Source organism: Argopecten irradians, chromosome 4 (assembly GCF_041381155.1).
Source record: "Argopecten irradians isolate NY chromosome 4, Ai_NY, whole genome shotgun sequence".
In the NCBI taxonomy this organism is placed as follows: Eukaryota; Metazoa; Mollusca; class Bivalvia; order Pectinida; family Pectinidae; genus Argopecten; species Argopecten irradians.
In genome coordinates this window covers 29,324,291-29,346,549 of record NC_091137.1, presented here as the reverse complement: position 1 = coordinate 29,346,549, position 22,259 = coordinate 29,324,291, and the positions used below count along the sequence as shown (strand labels likewise).

Below are 22,259 nucleotides of genomic sequence, written 5' to 3'. Positions count from 1 at the left end.
CTACCCACCTGGTTCCATTGCCAAACACCTGTCCTCCGTTAGGCAAGCTTTGGCTTTGGCGTAGATTGATTTCAGATTGGACCTCACGTTTCTGCGCTAAGGTAATCATATCAAGTGTTAATTTCATGATATAAACATCACTGAAAGTGAAAAATAAACTAAAATATAAAATAAAAATAAGAAATAATAATTTATACTGTCTATCATCTTAGATATATGATGTAATAACAAATTCTTTTAAACAACAACGTCATGCTCGCTTTTTCAGCATATGATGTGAAAGGGTGGTGAGCGTTGTTGGATGTCTATGAAAGTATTCTTAGGTAAGGAAGCATTTATAAGTAGAAAAGTGACTTCATATTACAAAAAGATACAAAAACGAATTCGTTTCCAAGAACAGACTATCTTATTGTGCAAATTCCCACTTTACAGTGACACAAAAAAGAAAGATCTTATAAAAAGAATACGTGTGTTTATGGAACCTTAACGGTTTCTATACTGATATTGTTTTGATCCCATACCGTTGTAACATAATCCTTACCGCTACATCACCAATACTTTCCCAGAATTGTCCTTCTAATCACTACATCTATAACAAAAGCTAACTGCCGGGAAACTAGGCAAACTTTGGAAAACAATTATATCGTTGTATGATAAACATTACTTTTCGTCTACCCAAGCTAAAGTACCTCCACTTCCTTCTCCTTATCCTTTAGTATGGTACCTTGGTCGACGATTAAGGAAAACTTTTTCCGCATCACTGGATCTGTGAAGTTTTTCCAATCATACTTTGAACCGTTGGTAGCTGCGCTTTTGATGAAATTCGACAGTACTAGATATGCATCGGTCTAAAATGAGATAAAACTAGGTTTTTGATACAGGTCGATTACTTAATGGCATTTAAAACTATGTTTTTGTGACGTTGGCATGATAATAATTTACACCAGATAAACAAATTACAGTGGCGATCTAGAGAGCAGAAAAACTACAAGACATCTTAAAGAAGTTACTCGTTCGAGTTTAATGATATACTCTATTGCGGTAGAATTTTGCGTTAAATTGTTTATTTTTACAGATATTTACAGAATTTGTCAATACTATTGAAATATTAAAAAATTCATTGGTGAATCTAAGAGCAATAACATAGTAAGTGAGGAATCGGTGAAGGGTGAAATCTAACTTCCGCAAATATATCTCTCCCATGCAAAACCGTGAATTTAATTAAGCATTGAACGTCTTTCAGCTGGCATTCATAGTGAATATAAATGCCAACTGGACAGAGGCAAATGTCATTAAGCGCGCTAGCGCTTCATTTTGGATTTGTCTCCGTCCAGTTTTATGTTGACATATCAGGGATTTTGCATCTATAAGGAATTAATCATTCGTTATCGGCAAGGATGGAACAGCCATTTGAATATCCGTTTGCAGTGATCGCTGGCAGCACGACAATTGTGACGTCACAATGATACTGATATTATAATAAGCGATTTAAGTTCATAGTCTATATGACTGCTAACTGCGCTTGTAAGGTTACATAGAGGAAGTGCACTTAAAATACAGCGCTATACCGTACATTTTTCAAGTTATATGGTTCACAAGACTTGAATGAAGTTCTTAATAAGCTGTCAACATCCATCGATCGTGATTTCTGTGACTACACTTTCATGTAATGATAACTTCAACTTATCAGCAAATACGGTCTAATGACTGCCAAGTGAACTCGGTAAGGGAACAAAGGGAGTGTGTCGTACAAATGTGAGTATCAATTAAACGAGACAATTTTTGTTGGAGGAAAGTTAATTAAACATTAAAATTATTTTGCTACCTGCTTTTTCCTGTTGTAGTCAGTCATATTAGTATTGTAATTCCAAGCAGCAGATGAGTAATACCCATCTATATTCTGCATTTCCTTATCAAAATAATCCAGCCATTCTCTCGCTGACTCAACATCGTTGATAAGAGCGGGTGTCTCCTGTGGACATTCGTCAGACCAGCCGACAGTCTCGTTTTGATTCTGTTCAATCAACCAATCAGTGAGAGGTTTAAAATAATCCATCAGCGGTCTTGCATCCACTTCACGCTGTCCAGTAATTTTCTCCAATACGTCTTGCCACGGTTGAGAGGCGCCAAGTTTTAACATATCACTGTAATTGCAAATACAATATCATGACAAAGTTTGTACTCGATCACGTCGATTTAATTACAGCCATTTAAGAATGATAGCGAGTACATTATATACAGACACTCTTTTAAAATTAAGCCACCAGGGATGTCTTTCATTTTAATTAAATGAACAGGTAAGATGCCTTTTTCTGATAAACAAATTACAACAGCTTTAGTCTAACATATAAGATACTACATTATTTATAATCTTTTATACCAAAACAAGAAGTTAACAGTGTCAAATTAAATGGAGATCCTACATGATGTGTGGAACATGAAAGAATTTTCTACCTCATATTGAACGACGGGTCATGATAAAATATGCATTGATTTATAGTTATAAATGTATCATAGGAATAATTTTAAAGATCTGTTTTTAATTTTTAATTGTTCCTTATTAGAAAAACAGAAATGGGTATTGTGACCAATATTTATTGGCATTGTCAGTTTTAGGGTCTCCAGTTATATTATTTATTTTAATGAATGAGTATAATGAGTATGGAGTCCTAAGTATTATGATATGTGACCATTTCGTTATTTTTACGTCATCATTTAATGATTTTCATGATATTTTTTATATATATAACATGGTATAAATTTTACTAAAGCGTCATCTTATATAAGATGCTATCACTTATTCACGAATTTGTGATGGGTTTATATGGTGCATGCATGCGTTAATGTAATTGAAATGACATACCTTAAGAGTTTACCAGCCTCCCTTGACTGGTAAATGTCACAGCGATGTAACGGGCCAGTTTTCCCTGCTGCACCGCAGAGTGCTTTATGGAACTGGAACTGTAGCACAAAGCTAACGAAATACCTGTATACGAAAGTAAAATCATGTTAAGAAATATTCTACATTCTTTTGTAAAATCAGATGCTAAAACGCTGAATCAATTTAATATACTTATAACCAAATTTATCCAAATGTTTTCGTGCATTCGAAACTCGCGTGATTACAGTAATGTTCATTTGATAACCCACACAATACATGTTCTCTCACCGAATATAAGCTTTATTAGCTGCTACATGATATTTCGATCCAGGATCAAAATCGTCAGCAGTTCTCGGGACAGGTGGCGACATTCCTTGTAGTCTACATCTGATAAAATGATAAACAATTTCAGTTGTAATATAGATCCCCACACCAATGTGATTAAGTTTATATGTAATACTGACAACACGCAAAAATACATGTATATGCCATCAATTTTTTTTTAATATTTTTCACTAAAATAATATAATCTACAGTTGATTCTAGCTTACCTTAGCTCCCACCATTTTTCGTTATAATTTTCAGGGGTTGTTTCCCCGCTAAACACACTCCAACGCCATTGGTCAACCAGATAGCCAAACGGAAGAAATGCGATCTTTTTCAGTGCCATTGACATCAAGAAATTGATATCGCTCTCTGTGAACAGTTGAAAGTTGTTTTAGCTCACATCCTTTTTGCAGAATATTATGATATTAAAGCGACATAATTTGCTCACGCGTTTACGATGTTCAAATAATTTGCGACACTCATCATAATAGGACAATACCTTGATCTTCCACAATGTTGTCAATCAATCCGATTTTCTGCAGATGTTCCGGTGTTGAGACGGAGAGTTCCATTACGTCACCGACAGCCTCATGAAAGCCGTTGTTCGCGCCCTTACGGAACGGAACCGGAAGTTCCTTGTATTGCAGGAAGTACTGGATGTGTCCCATCTCATGATGTATGATCATAAGATCTTCCATATCAATCTTGGTACACATCTTGATTCTGTAATTTTTATATTTTTGTTGATGAATAACGTAATCACATAATAACTGACCTGCTTCCACAGTTTGTTTCACTTTGAATACTTCAGAATAATTCTCTAAAAACATCTTCTATTTAGGTTATAAAATGTATCGGTAAGGCTCGCAAAAAACTTCGAGACTTATTAATTAAATCTAACTTGTCTAGATCATACTAAAAACAGCATTTTTCTGTGGTTACCTGAAGTCTTTACCGTTGTGGAAATCCCAGGCAGATGCATGACACATGACGTCACGATTAACAGGTTTAACAAACAGGGAGTCATCCCAGAATGACTGTGGCATCTCCATAAGTCCAAGGGAGGTAAAGAATTCTTCTGCGATTTTAAACAGGTTCAATGGTGTCAGTTTCTGTAAAATGTCATCAATTCATTCACTGTAAAGTCTGGAGCTGTTAATTATACTATCTTTCTAATATTAAGTTGAAAGTCTACAAAAAATCATTGTTCATACCGAGAGTAAACGAATAAATTACTGAACAAACGATAACATGACTGACTGACCATCTTAATGAACAAAAATAGACAAAAAAGGGAGAAATCACATCATGAAATAATACAGCGAGGTCGTTGCTGGTGAAAAATATTAAATTCAAATCAGGTGAAATGTTATAACTGACTATTGCAACTTACCAATTCTCTAAGTTTAGGAGTAATATCCATACTAGGTTTGCCCTGGAAGGGTTCCACAAGGTCATATATGTGACTCCATTGTTCTCCCCACATGTTTCCTATAAAACATTAAATAACCAATCAATATATATACATTCTAGTGGTAACATAATCGCGTTACACTTTAAGAGCCCGGTGTTTGATTCTCGCGAAAAAGTCAACTCTCCGAACTCATGAGAAAGTAAAACTCTTGCACTTGCGATTTCCTCTCAAAGTACTTCCAATCATGCAAGTCTTATCTATAGTACTATATACTGGATATGAATTATCTAGTTTTTGTGCATTGATAATAGACATAGTATTTATCGCAAAAAATGAATTAAACTCCACTCTGCGCGTTCTGGTGTGGTTGACAAATAATATATCATTTTTACAGTCATCTACAATCCATTTTACTTTTGAACTTACCAAACAGATGAGCAGGAATATGGCCGGAGGATGGAAAATGCTCCTTGCCATAGAATTGTTGCAGTTTACGCCGAATATAAGCGTGAAGATTCTGGTATAATGGCTCTAACTCCGTTAATAGGTTCTGTAATTGTTGTTGAAATGTAGTTGATTCATACCACGATCTCCAGTAGTCCCCAGTGTCTTCATACCCTGTGTTTAAGCATATAATATTTTCATTTTTGTGATATTGGACTTTAACATACAATATAGAAACCTAATTGAAGACATCATATTGTTTATATTGGTGATTAAATGTAATTTAGATATTAGTTTTGTACACTGTACATTACATCAGGTACAAAAATAACTGCTTCATCGACATCACAGATCATGCAGAGAAAGATCAAAACGCCCGGGATCACCAACTGATGTAAAATCCACGGCAAGCTTTTATTTTACAGTATTATACTTTGTAGCCCTCGTGTGGAATATCCTTTATACCCACATATGAAAGAGTTTTGTTATACTGAATCTATTGGTATAATACCTAGTTGTGAGAACGCCTCATTGCTGATGTTGACCATTTCTACATACAGGTCCTTCATTTGCCCACCAGATGCTTTGCGCCATTTTTCCCAAGCTTCAGTTAACAAGCTATAGTTGCGGGAGTCGGAAAAAACTTCTGTCAGTCCTGCAAATGTTAAAATCATGGCATTGTAAGACAAAGTTGGACCTACACGATATTTTACATGCACTGTCAGTTTTATATATCCTCAGTATCATTTTCTATATTTTACGGACCTTTATCTTGTAGCACTTATCCAAGAATTATAATACCAAGCAATATCAGTTAACAAAATGTAGAGAACCTCCATTTATTAATAAATGATGTTTTACATTGCTTTTGAGAAATCTTTAGAGGAAAAAGTCGTTTAAATACCCGATTTACTGATTCTAAAGGGGGATTTATAATTAGAAAAAGGTCAGTCTATGGAATACGGCAAAATTCTCCATAAAGAACCTACTACGACATAGCAATAGGAGCAGCAGAAACAATATACTAGTAATTGAATGGCGACAATAATGGTGAAAGGAAGAATAAGCGAGTATGGTATTTCTATTAAGGATGAGGTAATAAAGTCGGATAACAGGAAGTGGTAGTAAGGATTAAGTGATCACTGGTAATGGCATCTTGGTGTGTACAAAGAATCACGATGCGTGGGAAGAAATTTTGTTTTGTTATAAAGGCATGGGTGTTCATACAAGAAACTCCTGTTATAGCTTATGTCTTATAAGTTCTCATTTCTGAATTCTTTAAAAAAATAAAACTTAGTAAAACATAAAAAAAAACATAATTAATATATCATACCCTATCTTATGTGCAGAGAACGCTGAAACCACGTAACAACTCAAACCACGTACCTGGGATGATCTGATAACATTGTCCGTCTGACAGACACACGTTGGCCTTACTAGTGATAGCCGTCATCTCCGATATTACGGCATTGTACTGGAATACAACCATATACCATTATGAAATCAACTGATATGGAATCGGGAAATCTTATTACATCCGTGATGCAATTATAAAATACAACATAGTAATTGTACAATTATTTTCCTCAAATCTATTTTTCTTATTTATTTATTGAAAATCATTTTTATTTCTAAGATTGTAGTGTAGTAGTGATGTCCACGCCTCTTTTTTCTAAATGCTATCGGGCTCAAAGGGAGTGCACACTCTCCGAAACTAAAGATTTCGCTTTTTTAAGAGCACTCACAGGTGTTTTGTTGCAATGGGAAAAAAATTATTTAGACTTATTCCGATTTAAAGATTTTCTATGAAAATCATCACAGACCTTTTTAAGTTTGTCTTCGTCCTTAAGGGAGTTAATCCCTATGGTTGAGTTAATCTGTTTAAACAGTCTCCGTAACGTCTCATTTTGGAAATTTGTCCAGTCAAACACACTGGCATTTAAAACGACTTCTCGTTCGTATTCTGCAAACTTCACATTGCTGTCTATCTATGGATTATAAAGACAGTAAACTATATCTTAACATTGGTTTTGATATAATAATTATCGACTTATTTCCTTCAAACTTGGCACGAATTTCCAACCAACAGTCAATATACATGTATATAAACATTCATGCATTATATTATCATATACTATATCACACACAGCATCCGTGGGAACATCTCCATGTAAACGGTGTCAGTGGAGATACAGATGGTATACATTGACCATTGCTTAGTTATTAATGTCAATTCAGTATGGGTCGATCAACACCGGATACCACATAATGTTAGAGCTTTAAGTTTATGTTGAATCAATTCATTATGTATAGCAAATTAAAATAAACACCTACCGTACATGTATCTTTCAAAAATACATATTTCAGAATCAAAAATATCATATATCAATTATTTCAGCAATAACCAAGGGCATGGAAATTATTAACATTTTATACCTTTACTTGGCGGTTGTGGTCGGTAATATTAGTAGCATACTCCCATTCAGCGTTTGCCAAATCGGTGTAAAGAGCCATGATGTTTTCGTCATTCTGCTCTATCCACGCCCATCCAGCCTCCTCGCTGTCAATCAAACCTGATGTTGGTGAGGGACATGCTAGATCCGTCCATCCCACTCGTCTTCCTTTGTTCTGAGCTTTCAGCCAATCAGCTAACGGTTGGAAATATTCTACAAAGGCACTTGCGTCTATATTTCTTTGTCCTGTCATCATCTCTAATACATCTGGCCATGGTGTAGACTTTCCGAGAGTGAGCAGATCTCTAAAACATGTTTCAAAATCAATTATCAAAGTCGACTATATCAGATAGCAACACTGTGTTATGAAATCGCGAAAATATATCATCCCTCCAAAAATAAGAAGTAATATGGTAATTGATGTTAAGATCATAACACATTATTCCATGCGGTTGTCTCATTCTGATCCGAATTTATATGTTTTATTTTACTGTGTATAGTCACAACGATGTCATGTTTTATTAACACTTATATATGAAAAAGGTAAATGCTATTCCGTCTTTGCATATTACAGAGTTAGCTCCCTTGCGGGTACATGTAGGTATCGATTGTTACGTCATTATTTTGTGAGCGCATTTCACGTCGGTTTCTCCTAAACGTATGACGTTACGCTCGCAAACACATGACGTCACAATCAATACCTACCCGCAATAGCAAAGTTCCTTCTGTTATCAAATGAGTTAATTACTATCAATACTTTCCCATAATCACCATAGAAATGAATATTTGCAAATGAAAGTCCAAATCAACTAGTAATTCATTACTGCATGTTTGCCACTACATACCCAATTCTATGCTCATGACTTCACTATACTCCCAATATTTAGTACAAACCTAAGTTTGTCCCCAGCAGCTGTGGAGTTGTATATGTCACAGCGATATAACGGACCTTGGTGTCCGGCGACGTCACAGAGAGCTTTTTGGAACTGAAACTGCAGGATGTAGGCGGCAAAGTACCTGACAGAAACCACGTTAAAACAAAAATAAAACTATATATAGTTTTAGACTGATGCAAAATTATTTTGAATGTGCGATAAGATTTGTTGAAATAAAATAAACTATACATCCATCGAAACATTTTAAAGAAATATTGACCATATATTATAATTTAAATGTGCTGTGAATGATCTTTTCGTGGAAAACATTATTTTGAAATATAGACAAATAATGAATTCGCAACATTACAATAAACGCTATAGAATACGATAGCCATTAAAATAAATTTACAATATTTATCAATGGATGGCTTACACACTTCGCCTTACCTGATATAAGAAACTTGGAATGGTACATGGTATTTCGCTCCGGGGTCAAAGTCTTCCTCTGACCTCTCTACAGGTGGATATATACCTTGGTGTTTACATCTGGATGTAAAGTAATGTAACAGTCAGGAGTCAGAATACTGCAAACATGGTGTTATATTTTTAGTAATAAAAAACACGAATAATATGACATTTATTTCAAAAGGGTTGAACATCGCTGTTATCGAATTCATACATTTGCTTTCGTTATAAACCTATGGGTGTCTGCTTATTTACACTCGATGTTCATTATCGGCAAATTTATTCAATTAATGTTTTATTAATACGTGAATATCAAATTGATCACGTTACTTGTTGTCGAAAGTATTGGGTTTGGAATATGTATAGGTGTGTATATTGAATTTATCAGATAACTGGCCCGTCCAGCCATGTCGTACGTCCAGCCATGTCGTATCGTAAGACACATGTGTAATAACACTATTATGATGTCACATGTAGTTTTGATGTTATAATATATATATATATGACGTCGCATTATTGTTTCAGTAGACGGAAACGTCATATCAGAGCAAGATTTCTACTGTTTTATATAGAGACGAAATTTAAAGTTTTACATATATTTCTGTTAATAAAAATTATGTGATAAATAGAATCTTACACTAGTGACTACATTGCTCTTAATTAATTGTATATGCCACTCGCCTAAATGATCGTGGCATATAAAGTTACTGAACTCGTTTGATAAATTTCATATCACTTAGTCACTCATGTGAGATCCTCTATATCTTCAATACAGGTATGTATATCTTAAATCTTGAAGTAGTTCAAAGCCAAAATAAATCAATAAGTCAATGTATTGTTAATTACGTTAACTACAAGTTACTTAACACAGTTGATATTACTAGCAACAATAAAAATCATACCTTATACAATTAGGGAAAAATGAGACTTGTGTGCGAAAATTGAGATACATTGAGTCAGTAAGCGTGATAGTTATATTGTCTTTACTCAAACAACCCTTGCCGTAGAGATGAGCAAACTTGTGCAGTCTTGTCAACCGTTTATCGGTTCATATACTGAAACACATTTCATTTTCATCTTAAGTCAACGAATTGATATTTACCGCAGTTCCCACCACTTGGTGTTATATTGTCCAGGAGGAATTTTCCCCCGGAAGACATCCCAGCGCCAGGAGTCAAGCGTGAAGGAGAAGGCAAGGAAGGGCAACTTATCTAAAGTCATTTTCATCAAGAAGTTAAGATCACTCTCTGTATAAAGAAAAAGGACGGATTTGGTTGAAAAGGGAAAATAGTAAAATAGTCAAACTTCTCCGTAGTAATATTATTCTTTATAGAATAACATATAGCAACAGTACAGAGAATGTAACAAAACCACAGTTTCAAAGCATATGCATGTTGCGGATGGGTAGTCAACTGACCACTGGTATTTGTTATTACCATTAGGATAATTGTTCGAAATAGTTGTGAACGTGCAGCGAAATATTTAAAAAAAAAATGCAATATTAATCAGTTTGTTATTTAAAGATGCCCCATCGCCGACAGAGCATAAATGATTTTCATAATTTAAACAAAAAATTGTGTTTAATCGTGTATATACACTGTATATATTGAGGAGAGCATCTAATAGCCTTCGGCCTATCCTCGTTAAATAAATAAAGAATTAAATTCATTAACACAAAAAATAATGTAACATAATTTATTTTGCTTTCGGTGCGTGTGCTATCAGTATTTCACTATAGATAGGATATATATATGGTGATAATGGTGTAAAGTACAAATGTAAGTAACTTTTGTAACTGAAGAAAAATACTAAAGTTGAGTAGCCTTTGGTTGAAATCAACGTGTGGTTCATACTATCAATACACCTCTGACTGTAAATATAGTATAATATGTAACTTGTGCACAATCCAAGACGTACCTAGGTCATTTTCCACAGTATCCAACAGTCCGATCTTATGTAAGTGGTCAGGTGTGACCACGGACAGTGCTATTGTATCTCCAATGGCTTCATGGAATGCTACAATAATTAATTACTAATTATGTATAATTTTCCGTGATTGTACTAAGCTTTACAATAAAATAAATTGAGTTAAAGCGCATTGATATTTTATTCAATTATTCAGTTTGGCAATTGATTGTGCCGTTGTTGTTTTTTTAAAATTCTACGCAAAACCGTTCTGTATGTATGATTGCTATGTATGACTTCATAATACTTGATGTACAATTCTTTTGGTTTATGGAAAAAGAGATTCACACTATGATAATCTGTATTTGTAAAGTGCTGTGACAGTATTTGATACTTACCCGGATTGGCTCCATCTCGGAATGGAATAGACAGGTTTTCGTAAGACATATCATAATAGATGTGCCCCATCTCGTGGTGGACGGTGTACAAGTCTTCTTGGGTGATGTCTGTACACATCTTTATCCTAAAACGACACTTTAGTTATCATACTCACTTTTCTCATTTGTAAATTGAATACCCTTTCGTCGACAACATTTTAAATGATTAAGTATAACAGTTTTGATCTGATGACATTTCACCTTCTTGTGCATCAAGAGGCATTTGTTCAAATGTTTTGTTCAAAAGAGGCAAATGTTTTCTTAATTATGAAGTTTTCATTTGTGATCATGATTATCTCGCATTTGATAAAGATAAGCTCACGTGATATAATAATGATTTTACCCGTCATCATAACTGTCTCACCAATAATGATAAATATCTTACCTGTGATCATAATTCTTTAAGAAATCCCATGCAGAAGCATGACATATCACTTCTCGATCATCCGGGCGCTCCAACATAGAATTCTCCCAAAAGCTCGGCCTTAATTTTGGAAATCCCAATGAAGTGAAGAATTCTTCAGTGATCTCGAACATTTTGTTGACTGTGTAGTTCTGAAAGTGATAACTTATGATGTATATCGTAAATTTCATCATTTTAATAATATTTTAATCGTTATTGCTAAATCCAAGTTAATAATTATCTTTTCATCAAATTTGTTACCTAGATATAATAACTAGACATTTGTGTATATATTAGATTTTTTGTCCGTGCACTTGAAAATGAAAAAAAAAATATACGTACCTGTAAAACCATTGCTTGAGTTACATCAATTAGAGTCTTGTTTTTGAAAGGTTGCATAATTTGATAAAGATTATCCCAATTCTGCGCCCACATATTTCCTAAATACAAAACAAGAATATATATCTCAATAACAGAACCGTGCGGGTAATTAGTAGAAAAATGAAATCTAACCAACCAATTGATATTGAAAGCTCAAATGTGTGTTGCTGGATATTGTAGGAGATAAGGCCAAATTCAATATTTACATATACATTTTAAAGATATATTGATATGAGATGTGATTATCATTTAATAGATTTTATTTTATGAATATTCAGTAAAGACAAAACAATAATTGACTACAACTTTCAATAAATAAAATAAGTATGTGGCTGCGGTAACAGTTGACCTGTCGGATTTTCGCTTCATTCTGTTACTACAGAAGCAGTGAAACGAAGGGAAGTAACTCCGGTATATCAAAATGTTTTGGTTACGATTTGTACCAACTTTTAAGTTTGCATTGCTTTAGGATAAGTAAAGAATGTATTTTATTGTGCTTATTCATAAATTTTAGAAACATGCACTTACATATCCATGTCTTCAAATTAAACAAAGAATTCTGAGATGAGTTTGCAAGATGTAAAATGTGATGGATATTTAAGATAAATGCATATCTTTTTCTTTCTTTTTTTTTCTTTTGCTATAATGATTTCTATAGAAACAACATATTTCAGTAGACAACTGACAGCTTACCTTTGCCCCAAACCATATACAGATGCATGTAAATCAAGAAAATAATTAAATTACGGTGGTCTTTTCTCATTTTATAAGTTTACCAAGTAAATGAGCTGGAATGTGTCCAGTAGTCGGGAATTTGTGGTTTGGGTATATTTCCTGTAGTTTATCCCTAACATAAGCATGGAGTTCCATATAAAGTGGTTTCAGCTGTTCCATTATCGAAATAATTTCTTCTTCAAAGGTATCAGAGTTATAATAGGATAACCAGTGATCTGCAAGATTGGTGACATCTGAAAGGGAAATAATGCGTAGAGGTTACACAACGAGTGATTGTTACATATGGTATTTATTTCACTCTTATCATTTAGTGTGTTTTTTAAGTTAAGTTAAAACACAAAATTTAGCGAATATTTCGGTAACTTTTCAAAATATTTTTAAACAAAGGTGAAGAGATTGAAAATAGTTGTACTGACATTTATCTACTGCAATACGACCATCATTCTGACGATTACGTTTTCAGCTGGAATCAATAGAGTGCTTTCATTTCTCAATGTTTGTTTCTGAACAATATTCCCTGTAGTGTGGATAACTATATGGTAAGTATAGGTTTCCTTATTTGACATAAAATCATACTGCTTTACTTCGCTCCCTAAGCTTGCAGTGTTCAATAAGTAGAACTTAAACTTCCTCAACTTGAATAAAGATAACTACAATCTACTCGGATATAGTGATCATATTATATTATATAACGTGCAGTTTACCTCCTAAGGAAGTCATGGCATGGTTACTAAGGTTGACAAACTTTTCAAATCCGTCCTTCATTTCCCTCCCAGTTACATCTCTCCAGCCTTTCCACGCCCGCTGTAACTCATAATAATCTCTGGAATTGGTAAACAGGCGATTTAAATCTGCAACATAAAGACAAAACTTTCAATTTCACAATATTAAAAAAGGCGCGGGGAAATACGTTAATTATGTGAAGTGACCCCAAATAGATTGTATCAAATTTGTTATAAAAGTTATTTTTTATCATATGGGGCCGCGGTGGCCTAGTTGTTAAGATGTCCCGACATATTACCACAAGCCCTCAACCTTTCTTGGTGGTTAATCCAACCATTTAAATCAGTTCCGGCAAAATCTTTCCTTAGTATTTACCAGGTTCAAGCTTTAAACAGTTGTCTAAAGATCTGTAGCACACTTTTCCCGTGCTGTATATTTTCTCCATGTCGGATTGTAAATCTGCAATCTAAAATCAGAACGCGTTCAAATTAAGTACTTGAATTTTTATAATCATCGAATTATAGTCAACAAACAAGAAAGACAGAACTCGAAGTATTTAACTCATTGAAGTTATGAAAATATGTAAAGCAATAAAAAACAGGCACGTATAATTAAGTAATTAATAATAAACGTATGTGTATAAAAGACAATATGTGTGTATGTTTATCTGGTAGTAATCATATGATTTTTTATGTTGATAAAGCCAAATCATGACTGCATCGAGATTCCACCTGGTTCTAAAAGTGCTTTTTGATAGCCATGTTTTCGCCTGTTGAGTTAACATCGCAATGTAAGGCTTACCTCTTTCAGCAAGGCTTCGTCCTTGATTTCCTTTATCCCTTTCCTTGTGAGGAATCGAAATTGCCTACGTAAAGACGGGTCGGTAAAGTTCCTCCAGGCAAATGCCTCAGCTTCTTCAGTTTTGGCTTTTGTAAAGTTGGCCTCCTTTAAATATACTTCAACCTAAATTGAAATAAAGTAATGCGAATGTTCTAGTAGAGTGGTTCTTGTTAAAAATAAGAGTTATATCCCTTTGGACAAAATATCGCATTGTTTGAATGCTAATGCGAATATTATATTCTAAATATACTATTTACAAACAATCACATTAAGTTTACAGTGTGCACGTGTCAATACTAAAGGTCATCCGCTGAAAGATGGTTTTGTATATTAGGTTCGTAGTGATCAATAACAAACTGATAGGATATAAATGAAGGATATTATAGCTGTTTTCAAATTACCAAATGCAGACAAAGAAAAAAGTGAAATTGAGACGATTTCAGATATATTTAAATTATCGTGATCAGTTTGACTTAGAAAGCCAGATATTTCCTATAGAATACAATCCATTGTGTTTAATAAACGGTGTACGACATAAATGTTGTGTCTCTCTGACCACGCCGTAATGAACAAAACATATAAGATGCCTTTAGAAATACTAATTATAGTACCCTGCATAGATTTAATGAGGCCTTTATATTCACGATCATTTGCGAGATGGACTTTGAATTACACGCGATGATTTGTACGAAATATATCTTAACGATATTCATTTATTTTCTGACCATACACATGTACCTAACATAAAACTGCAATGTTAATCGATCGTACTGTACCATCTAACCCTAAACATCCTATTTTCCGACGGCTATAGATGTCTTACCGTTAACTCAACAAGCATTACTTAGTAACTCTATCACATTAAGATTAAATCAGTTTCTCATGTGTAGCCACAAGGCAACTAACGTTATATATTTATATGTAAAGGAGCGGGTAGGTATGGTTTGTACTCAGCTGACGGAGCATGCTTCTTTGGCTCAGTCGGTAGAGTCGTAGATTTCCACGCCGAAGACCCGGGTTCGATTCCTGGTCGGGGCCCTCGACAGGAATGTGAATTTTCCCTGTTCTTCTACATATATTTGAGCTTTATTTTCTACCAGATAAATCTACAAGATCCCAAATGTGTTGTAGGGATACCGTCAAATATATAATTCTGAAATCAAGATGGTAAATAGGATAGAGATTATCAACAGGAATGATTTGTCGACGATTTTAGAGCTGATAGCATTAAAACACATCTAAATACAAAAATAGTTAATCTAAATCTCCCGAACTCCTTTCTCAGTGTAAACAGTTTTACCCTAATTTTCTCTCTGTCTAAGGATCATATTTTCCTAGTAGAAAGCTTGATCTGTCGTAGGCAGCGACACGTGGAACACCGATGGCTTATTTTGCTTTGACCAATTGAACAAAGGAAATAAAAAGCTGTATCTAAAAATTATATCAAAATTTACAAAACTCTAGTCATTCACTAATACCTAATAACAGCCTGTTCCCCGATAGGCACAAAAAAAGATAAACTAACACGTTTAATAAATTACATGTTGTACCGTGAGTACGACTGTAAGGATCTTATACTAACAAACTATATTTATCACATATCTTGTATTTGTGAAAATATAATTGCGGTTATAACGCAGGCGACATATCCAGTTCGGATTTCACCTTTCCATCTACCACTTACAATCATGATAGGTCACAATGGTTTGTAACGTCACTTTTACCTGTGACGTCACAATAGTGTTATACATAATGGCCGCGACCAGGCCGTTCATTTGTGTAAAATGGCTAAATAGGTAGTTATGATTAAATATGGTAAAATCGATTATTATGAAATAGATAAAATTCATTACACCCGCTCTTTTTGTTTTGCGAAAAGGCACCGTACAAGGCGACTAAATTAAGGATATTATTTGTTCTATTCTTTCTATGAAAACATTATGAATGCACTATGAATCCAGCGATTCTCGTGAATCGATCAGCTTATTTCGAACATCACGCCAGTTTCATATCGATACAAATAGCCCCCACAATATTTTAATGTATAATCTTTAATGTGTTGTTTCTTGATATATAGAATCAACTAAGGTTTACTGTAAAAAGTCAATCAAATATTATTTTAACTAAATTTCTTTTAATCGTTTGCCATTTGCAAAAAAAAAAAAAAAAAAAAAATAAAAATCGACCGGAAGGCGGAACCTCGAAAACTAGACGTTGTGGAACGACTTTGTCATCCAGCTGTTCCATTAATCTTCTCGCCGTACACACATCGTACACACGTCGTATATGGGTGTCGAATATGGTTGTCATATCTTCCAAGGAGCGCTAACGCGCTCCACGGGATATATAGATAGCTTCTGCTATTCATAGCTGCTATGAAAGTCAGAAAAATACATTCAATTCCTATATAAATAGTCAAAACACGAACATATATACCGCAGGCGCCCTAAACACACGCGCACTTCTCACACTTAACGCACTGTGTAATCATATATATACACACTGTACATACAAATGTATGTAATCTTATATACAGCCAATATTGGAAGTCCTTTCCTGCAGTAACCGAGCATTATTTCCTATCATTTTGAATCGCGTCATGACAAGATTACTGGATGATGGGACAAAAAGCAGCTGGTACAATTTAAAATTGGATAAAAAAGGTTATGATAGTCCACGAATTCCTCCAGATCTAGACTTCAGATTTGAAACGGGACAGGAATGTATAGACTATTGCTTATGCAAATACTCGCGCAACGATATCAAGTATTGCCGAAGATTTGTTTTTAAAGTCAAGCCCTGATGTATTTTTAAAGCTAAAACATACTTGCCTATCTGATGACAACAGTACATAAGCAGGAAAAACCATACGGTCCTTTTTATCTCAAACCTGTCGCTGTCAGGAAAAGAAACACCGTACGGACATTATCAAACCTGTATTTCTGGTGGGGAGAATGGTGAAGGTGTTATCGATGGTACGCGAGACATTATCGAATGTTCCATTCATGTAATGCAGGAGGTTGGGAGTATATGATTGTTGGGTGTATAGCCACCGATCTATATGTGTCTTATCTCCCCAGATACGACACAGATAGGTTTCTGATACTCACCATTCTCCCCGCAAAGTAAGAGCGAATCAAATCTGGCCTATTCTATAGAATATACCGCAAAATTTTGGAGGGTTTGAAAAAAATGTGATAGTTCATATCTACAATACACGAAAAAAAACACCAAAATCATTGCTCAATGCCAAAGCCCAATCAGTGGATAGTTTGCAGTCATTCAATTTTATTTTGACGTTTTGTATCACCTTTAAAGCTGTTCTGATAGATGAAGAATACCTTATGGTTCAAATACATTGTAATATACTACCAAAAGTATTTGATTTTAAATCGTTGTTAGCTGTATGTAAATGTTATACCATTGGTGCATGCATGCAAATACATTGGTACATGTATGTAAATACATGTATCATACTTCCCATGGGTATATATTTAAATAATTGTTACCTATATGTAAACACATGTACAACACCTGTGTATTTAACACTTTGCTTTCTGCGTGAAAATACTATAATACCAGGTGAAGATCAAACTTGGCACAAGTATGTATTTCAATCAGTGTTACCTGTATGTAAATATCATACTAGACGTAGGGGTGTTGTTAAGTCATTATTATCTGTATATAAATAAGTATCATATTTGACACGTGTGTATTTTACATGTATGTAAATATTACACCTGACACAGGTGTGTATTTTACACCTTGTTACCTGTATGTAGATATTACACCTGACACAGGTTTGTATTTTGCACCTTAATATCTGTATGTATACCTGCGGGTGTGTCCAAATAAAGGTATTACACCGTAAATACGTTCATACAAAAAAGTATACTTACAGTTTGTTTTTGGTTATAATCTGTTATGTTGGTACTATAATTCCACCAAATCACCGAACTGTTATAGTAAAGGTCCGAGATGTCCCGATTGAACTGGTCGAGCCATGCACGTGCAGCTTCCTCCTCTGAAATTTCGCTGCTGACATTACTTTCATTCTTCTGGATATCACCTTTCACACTCGTTATAAACAATGTCACAAAAATCAGCAAGTTTAATGTATCCATGGTTGAGTTTGGAATGTGAAGTACTTGAAGATAATTTTATACGTGACTTATAAAGGAAACAAAGACGAATTAACATTTAACGATGGTTACATCATTAATTTTTTCCAGAGTCGACATCTAAGAAAACCATCAATTGACGCGTTAATTATTTCATAAACTACTTTTAAAAATTCAGGAACTAATTTTAAACTAAAGTTCTTCCAGTTTTACCAGAAGTATCCGCATAGTTAGCTAATTACACATGATAATTACATTGACAGGAAATGTCAATGTTTTAAATCTATTATGAATATTCCACTCTCCGGAAAACTGATCAAATTTTGATTCCGTTTATTATACGCACGTTTTACCTGTTTAATGAAAACAACATTCTCGTGCGATCACGCTAATAGCGAGGAAATCTCCATCTAATACACAGAAAGCACATGAAAACACTGGTAAGGCTATAGTGACATCGATCAATAAATAAAATATGTCATCGAGTGGAGGAAAAAACCACTTTTCATCCGGATAAAATATTCAGCATTCGTTTCCAGATATTACAAATATCCACACCCTATCTGGGGTCCAGAACAATCATATGTAATCCTGCTCAGTGGTAAGAATAAAAATACCGCTGCGAGCACGATGAGCAGTGTACGTAGATATGGGAGATTTTTCTCTATCTGATGTACGTAAACCTCCTCCTGGTTCACATTCCATTCATATATAAACGCATTGTCCGTGCACTATCCACAACAGGAATCCCACAACGCGCAGCGACCCCATTCAAATTGTATCTATACCTGCTACTCAAGTTAAAAACTGCTGTCATCTGCTTATTAATATAGTCTACCTATTTATTGTGTTAATACGGATTCTGTATCCCCTTACTGATAAACAGGGAAGCTTAAGAAACTGTTTGTGAGATAAGACAATAAGAATATCTCAAACCCCTTTGAAGTTTCAACTCAATAACCCGTCTTTTGTGTATATGATTTTAACAATTTAGTAATTTGTCGAAAGCCAAAGTACAACATATCCGAACGCGCGCGGTATTGCGTTTTCGACACGTTGGCCTTTCTTCTCGGAAACGGTTATTTAGATAAGATACTTCCAATGCTTTTGAATGCGACGAATCTTTGTTGTCAATCAAATATTTGGCAATTTTAGTAGCGAAAAAGAGGGAGACTCTTATATAAAGTTTTCTTATCTTCGACATAGACTACTTAAAATACTCTTTTAGCTGGAACTGATACGATCAAATTCATTTTTCTCCATTTTTCAAAATAATGATAGGCTTTACTTAGAATAAAGTAATCTCAGTTTCATCTCCAACAGATCCTTAATTATCAGTTTTTTTCGTAATCCTTTAAAAAACGTATGTAAGCCCATACCGGAAGTAGCTCTATCAGATTGTCTGCGTAAGATCTACATTTATTTTGCATCCTATTTGAGTCTTTTGTATCTCTCGTAACATTTACTTTGGATGCTTTTTTTTTGTCATTGACGTGTCAACGTCACAAATAGGCCTAACGTGCGTTCCATTGCAGATTCGTACCAGTTGTATCGATACGAATCTGCTGTATCTCAAATGAAACGCGCCGTACCAGCAGAACTGTACCGGTACAAATTGTTCGTTTTCAGAAGCGTACCACTTGCATGCAAGATGGAGGACCCGTGATTTTTTTTCCATTTGTTATCGGAATGTTGTCTTTGTTGAAAAAAAGACAGAGAGTATGTATATATATCCAATGAAATTGCGAAATATTGGCTTTTATATTCGAAGCGTATGTTTCATATGGGCGCCATCAATGACGCGCTTCATTTCTGCGCTTCTTCTAATTTCGTAAACAATTGACTAAGAATGGCCTGCATGTGAATTGGAGATACTTGACGGGTTATTTTGCTAGATTTCTGCCTCGTCATTATTTATTTACTGTAGCTGTAACGAAACCAGTCAGTTTACACAATATAGATTTTAAAATCAAACAATTTTTGCTAAATTCAATTTTAAAAACAGTAGTAAAGTATTTTTTTCAGCGAAAATTTATTTAGGCAAATATACAAATTTGTTATTTGTGCATAATGTAACTTAAAATGATTTCATTTTCCCGCATTATTTATATAGCATTGTGTGCTTAAGTTCATGGACTTAGTTGGATGTCGTTAGTTTTTCCAGTTGTATATATAGTGTAGACAAGGGCGTTTGTCAGTCTGTTTTATCTCAAAAACTATCCCGGGATTAAACTGGTTCACGCTCCAACATATTCATCCTCACCTTCCAATTACACTAAACAGCTTTGTTTACAGAGCCTGTCCTTGGTCTCAGCTATTTATCAAAGCCAGATCGTCCATTATACAAAGGGTGCTACAAGATTAACGAAGGTAGCCGACGTTTCCCGTTGATTCCCAATTGCCAATTGGATCTAGCAATATAAACTAAATCAAGGATTTAGCACATCATTTTCTGGAGCATAACCCTTGTTTAAAGCTGACCCTTAACACGATGTAGTCATAATCTAGTGTAACGCTTCGTAAACTCCCGGTTGACTTGATTGATCCAAACAACTTGAACACAATCAATAACAATAAGCCTTCCTAGTCATAATTTGATTTCGTGTTTAATTAATAGTGACCTACAATAAATCAAGATCATGGTTAATAGGCTGGTCTTGCGTTTTTCGTTAGTAGAGCTATTTCGTTATTCTGCTGGTCTGAGATCGCTACCACACAGCCCCTGTGTGTAAACTATAATTTGTTTGATTCACTTCAAAGGTCCTGATAAAGCACGATATCGAGCCATCAATTTGTCTGATAAAATTGGGCAAACTATGGAAATGTTCAGACATCGACGGAATATCATCTGTGGAAAATTATTACAATTGTCTGCCAAATGTCGGTTTCCATTCAATGATTTCTAATTATAAATGTATGGTAATCGTAAAAAGGAGTTTTCCAACCTTCCATACTTAAGGTATATCAAATAACACAACGACCTGTTTGATGTTCAATCTGCATATCCTGCGCATGCACTACTGTAGATTAGCCAGCACGCGCTTCAATCATGTCGGTCCGTCCCCTAGACGGGCTCGAGCGTGTATTCCACTCAGCTTTGTTAGAAGACAAGGGCATGTTTCATGGGTTATTGGAAGTGCTTTCAAGTTTACTGTAATTGCCATGACTATCTTACCTTTCTTACTCATCTATAAAGGATTCGTGCGAAAACTATCTGGTTTGGTTATTAAGCTGTATGTAATCGTGGCAGATTTTCACATGTCGTAAAATAAATCTTCTTAAGATATCCTGTAAAGTGTTCAAACCAATGTAACTGTTAAATGTATCATTGAGGTCATTGGTAGATATTTAATCTGAAGCAAAGACGAATCCGGACATACTATCAAGCGATCTGCTTTACACTGTAAACTGCGACAGCCCGAGATTAAAACAGATGAAATGTCGTCTGGTCGCGTTTTTGGACCGCGACAAGACGACAAGGCGACATGACGACAAAACGAGATGGCCGTAATCAGCTACCATGATACGTAATCTCGGTATCAAATACAATTGTTTTGAGGATAACTTCGATAGAATTCTCACTAATCTCGTTCAAGGCACTTGATCCAAACTTATTCTACGATAGTCAATAAACGTTTGTAAAATTGGTTTCGTAGATTTTGGCTAGAATCTTGACAAAAAATTAGAACATATCGGTCAAAATCGGTCAGTAAGAGGCGTTCCTGCATTCCTGCATTTCCCACAGGAATCTGTGCATAACGATAAACATACAAACAACAATATATATAACGATGGCGAAATGATTTATTCCGGCGTTTGTAATTTCTATTTTATAACAAGGCATAATGTTCC

General features: G+C 34.7%; 1 protein-coding gene across 1 annotated transcript in view; it reads right to left on the bottom strand.

Moving 5' to 3' along the window:
- Window positions 1-19,063, bottom strand: part of LOC138321222 (angiotensin-converting enzyme-like) — a 28,085-nt gene extending 9,022 nt beyond the window's left edge. The window contains exons 1-26 of the mRNA XM_069264737.1: window positions 18,186-19,063; window positions 14,248-14,409; window positions 13,822-13,912; window positions 13,428-13,574; window positions 12,765-12,956; window positions 11,950-12,047; window positions 11,590-11,759; window positions 11,166-11,290; window positions 10,780-10,878; window positions 9,965-10,109; window positions 8,845-8,943; window positions 8,414-8,536; window positions 7,503-7,824; window positions 6,890-7,054; window positions 6,453-6,540; window positions 5,578-5,721; window positions 5,049-5,240; window positions 4,602-4,699; window positions 4,151-4,320; window positions 3,708-3,931; window positions 3,433-3,577; window positions 3,170-3,268; window positions 2,864-2,986; window positions 1,826-2,144; window positions 690-848; window positions 9-96 (exon numbers count right to left, since the gene is read on the bottom strand). Coding sequence (XP_069120838.1) covers window positions 9-96; window positions 690-848; window positions 1,826-2,144; window positions 2,864-2,986; window positions 3,170-3,268; window positions 3,433-3,577; window positions 3,708-3,931; window positions 4,151-4,320; window positions 4,602-4,699; window positions 5,049-5,240; window positions 5,578-5,721; window positions 6,453-6,540; window positions 6,890-7,054; window positions 7,503-7,824; window positions 8,414-8,536; window positions 8,845-8,943; window positions 9,965-10,109; window positions 10,780-10,878; window positions 11,166-11,290; window positions 11,590-11,759; window positions 11,950-12,047; window positions 12,765-12,956; window positions 13,428-13,574; window positions 13,822-13,912; window positions 14,248-14,409; window positions 18,186-18,410 — 4,012 coding nt within the window. The 5' untranslated portion in view covers window positions 18,411-19,063. The remainder of the gene's footprint in view (window positions 1-8; window positions 97-689; window positions 849-1,825; window positions 2,145-2,863; window positions 2,987-3,169; window positions 3,269-3,432; window positions 3,578-3,707; window positions 3,932-4,150; window positions 4,321-4,601; window positions 4,700-5,048; window positions 5,241-5,577; window positions 5,722-6,452; window positions 6,541-6,889; window positions 7,055-7,502; window positions 7,825-8,413; window positions 8,537-8,844; window positions 8,944-9,964; window positions 10,110-10,779; window positions 10,879-11,165; window positions 11,291-11,589; window positions 11,760-11,949; window positions 12,048-12,764; window positions 12,957-13,427; window positions 13,575-13,821; window positions 13,913-14,247; window positions 14,410-18,185) is intronic.
- Between the last annotated feature and the right edge of the window lie 3,196 nt (window positions 19,064-22,259).